The 3926-nt window shown below is 43.9% G+C and overlaps 1 protein-coding gene across 1 annotated transcript; it reads left to right on the top strand.

The window, feature by feature from the left end:
* Window positions 1–214: 214 nt before the first annotated feature.
* On the top strand, window positions 215–696 carry LOC125548406 (uncharacterized). The gene has a single exon (XM_048712008.2). It carries the CDS (start codon window positions 250–252, stop codon window positions 628–630), a length of 381 nt encoding a protein of 126 aa, XP_048567965.2. The 5' UTR covers window positions 215–249; the 3' UTR covers window positions 631–696.
* Window positions 697–3926: the final 3230 nt, after the last annotated feature.

The raw sequence follows: 3926 nt of genomic DNA, 5'->3' as shown, positions 1-3926 counted from the left end.
ATATCTTTAGCAAACCTTCAATTTTATTTTGTTAAACTAGAATTAAATAGTGACAATTTATAGCACCATAAAAAACTTATACGGGATTTCCAATTTATAGCGCATCCATTTCTGGGAAAGATTTAGTTGTATTCCATCTATAATTGAGTACTCCGTGTATAAATATGAAGTCCAAGAACAGTGTTTTCTTGCACTCTCCATTGCACAACCTACATACCCTGACTGAATCACGGAAGTCGGCCACCATCCATGACTAGCCTCATCAGCAAAGTGTCGGGCGCCGTGGCCGCCAGCGCGCGCAGCGTCTCGCGCGCCACACGCCGCCTCCTGCTGCGAGGACGGCGGTCCCGGCGGAGCAACGGGCACAAGAAGGAGCGACAGGCGGCTGCTGCGGCAACGGACGCTGTGTGCGAGGACGACAGCGGAGCTCTGTGGCGCCGGGAGATACTGATGGGGCAGCGATGCGAGCCACTCAACTTCTCGGGTGCCATCCACTACGAGAGCCAGGGCCGGCCGATCTGGCAGCCCCGCCGCAGGGCCATGGCGGCCAAGATGCTCTGCCGATCTTCGGACGTCGTGGACGACGCCGTCGTCGCGTGTCCAACAAAGTTAACTGTACCTGGTAGTTAGTTAATGCGTGTGATCCCATCATATATACTCGTCCGGTGTGGTGACTAGGGATATGAAAATGGCTGTCTGGTGAAAGTAGGAAAAAAAATCTGATATCAGGAGAAAATGCCAATGTTATTATCTAGTATATTTATAGCAATATAAAAAGACCTAAATAGTGTGGCACGTGAGCTAGCTAAATTTAGTTTTCTTAATAATTCTTCTCGTAGATGGGACGACGATCCTCTAGCTTTTTATTTGCCAGTCTTGTGGACGATGTAATTGTTGTTAAATTATCATTAAAGCTAGCCATGTCATTCCCTAAAAAATATAAAAAAGATCCAAAGAAGTAAATCCAAGTAATTCCGGTCATCAAATCACGTTCTTCAACGAGCTAGATTGCTTCAATGGTGAGCGCTCAACATGTTTTCACGCAATCAATATCATACCAAAGTATTAGCGATAGCACTAACCATATAATTAATGTGTAATTAATATCACACCTTTTCTAAACAAAATCCTGCCGAATGTCAGCATGCAATTAGTATGCATTGCACGTATGCGATGAATCTTTCCTACACCCTACACTTCTTGATCCTTACCTACTCAGCCATGCTGCTGCTAGATCTAGGTTTGCCCTTCACAATTCACACTAGCGAAGGTGTCGCAAGATGAAATTTGTATTTTTGTTTTCTCGTGAAACAACTATGAGTGGGTTATTTCTTCAATAAAACTATCAATGGTTTATTTGTCCCTAATAAAAACAAAATTAACGTATAACACAGAAAAAGAGGGTAATGTTATTCAGTCTGTTCCAAGCCCGGACTCATCCGGATCTTCTCCCACCGCCCTCCTCCAATGGCTCTTCTGATGATGACTCCCTTGTGGGTATTGAGCATCTTGCTCCTGATTCTTCCCAATAATTTTCAGATCTTCATCTTTTCATTTTTTCCTCATCTCCATCCTCTAAATCTGCTACTAGCCTTTCACAAATCCACTTCTTTTCATCCTCCTGCACTGAGCCATGTGGGTCTAAGCCGCTACAGCAGTGAGATCTCGTCCACCTTCCTTCTCGTCCTATTGCCTCCTCTTCCCGATTCCACCTCCGCCTATTTCCCTTTTCTTCCCTAGCCAATCCCACCAAGCTGCTTGCATTCTCCTCTTCCTTCGCACTCAAATCGACTCCTTCCCTCGAGCAGGAGCAGCGACGTCCCCAAAGCCCTCCTCTCAAATCCAACAGCAAATACCATTCTCCCCCACTCGTGCTCTCCTCCAAGGCCACCTTGCCACTGCCACCCATGCTCCCCCAAGTGGTTCCTCTCTATCGTTTCCAGCCTCCTCATTGCTCAGTTCATCTCGTTTAGCCCGACCAACATCAAAATTTGCCTCCCTATTCTCCGATCCACCACCAACCACCACCACATCTCCTTTCCATAAAATGACATCATGGGCTAAGGCTTTTCTTCCTTACTCCACCAGCATTTGGCCATGGAGCAGCCCAAATGCAAGTTGTGGTGGATGGATCCAAGAGCTAGTGGCCATAGGAGCAGGCATGAGCCATCCTTTGAGCCATGGGATCCATGCATGTGTCCTTGTCCTAAAGACCAGATCATATTCCTCCTACGATCGAGAGTTGCAGATCGACAAGGGAGCGTGGAGATTGCTTCACTACTACAGATGACGCTAGTCAAGGAGAAGCCAACACCATGAACTTAATTTGCTGGAACTACAAAGGGGTGGGAAGAACCCTGTACAACAATAAAATGCAGTACCTTGCCAATGAATGTCATTGAACAACGCCAATGTAACCTTTATCTCAGAAACGCTTTCATCAAAGATTAATTCTCAAGACTTAGCCAATCAATTTCCAAGCTTTGATTGTTCCTATGGAAGGATGGTCTGGAGGCCTTTGGGTTATGTGGGCGGAGGACATCATGTACATCTACTCTAGTTAGAATGTGATCTTAGCGTCAGCTGTTCATACTAGTACCAACTTTAGTTTCATGTTAGTCTATGTTTATGGCAATCCTCATATCTTAAGGCCACCTTATGATAGTTTTGTAGTTCTTGTAGAAGACCGAGTTGTAGGCCTTTGGGTTATATGGGCGGAGGACATCAAGCTAGACATCTACTACTCTAGTGAGAATGTGACTTACTGCAACTGTTCATACCAGTACCAACTTTAAGTTCGTGTTAGTTTGTGTTTATGGCGATCCTCATCATCATAAGGCCAAGACCAAGATATTTGGAAGTGGTTCAAGGATTTGTGTTCTCCTTCACGGAAGGTAGTGTATTGCATAGGAGACTTTAATGTTATAGTTAATCGCTCGAAGAAGAATAGTAGCACTGTATCGAACCATTGTCGTATGGCTAGCTTTTCGAATCATGTTAAACGTTGTGGCTTAATAGACATGGGTTATAACGGTCATGTCTTTACTTGGTGTAATAAGTGTTTTGCTTCCATGCCTACTGATGAGCATCTTGCTCGTTGCTTTGCTAATGCAGAATGGTGTAATGAGTTTCCTAATACCGTTTGACAACCTTCCAATTATGTAAAATGATCATGCACCAATTTTAACGACATCCATACCGATGATGTAGCGACCCGACCCGAATGGATCAAGTCTCTATGCTTAAGTGTCATCCCTGGATCGGTATGCTGATACACACAGTACTCGAGGATTTATAACAGAGTTAAATCACATGTATAAGTAACGTAAAATACTATTACCTCAATCCCAAAATAGCGGAAGTAACAAGGTTGTGGATTCCCATCAACACCAACGACAAAGTTGAGTGTAGAAATCGTAACCCTAACGTATCACTTACTCGTCGTAAGATAAACCTGCAACATGAGACGTTGCAGCCACAAAGGGTCAGTACGTTGAATGTGCTGGCAAATTCACACCATAGAGAATGATGAGCAATGGCTATCACTACATGCATATTTGGCTGGTGGAAAAGCTCTACGATTATAAGGTTTTTGCGAAAAGCCAATTTTTCCCTACTGCAAAGGAATAAATTTTATTTAACTATCATGGTGGTTGTTAAACATTGAGAATGGTTGACAGCATTCTCAATCCCAACTAAGCATCATCATTAAAACCCAACAATATTCATTTAAAGTAACGTGATGAGATTCACATGATAATCCAGGTACTAGATACTCAAGATGTCCATAATCGGGGACACGGCTAATCATGATTAGTTTATACACTCTGCAGAGGTTTGCACACTTTTCCCCACAAGACTCGATCGCCTCCGTTTGGTTTCTCGCACTACATGGTGTTTGAGAAGACGGATGACCGAGACATAGT

The sequence above is a fragment of the Triticum urartu genome, chromosome 3A (assembly GCF_056163025.1).
Source record: "Triticum urartu cultivar PI428250 chromosome 3A, HENAU_Tu73, whole genome shotgun sequence".
Lineage (NCBI taxonomy): Eukaryota > Viridiplantae > Streptophyta > Magnoliopsida > Poales > Poaceae > Triticum > Triticum urartu.
The sequence above is the reverse complement of the archived record's forward strand: the minus strand, read 5'-3'. Positions and strand labels throughout refer to the sequence as shown.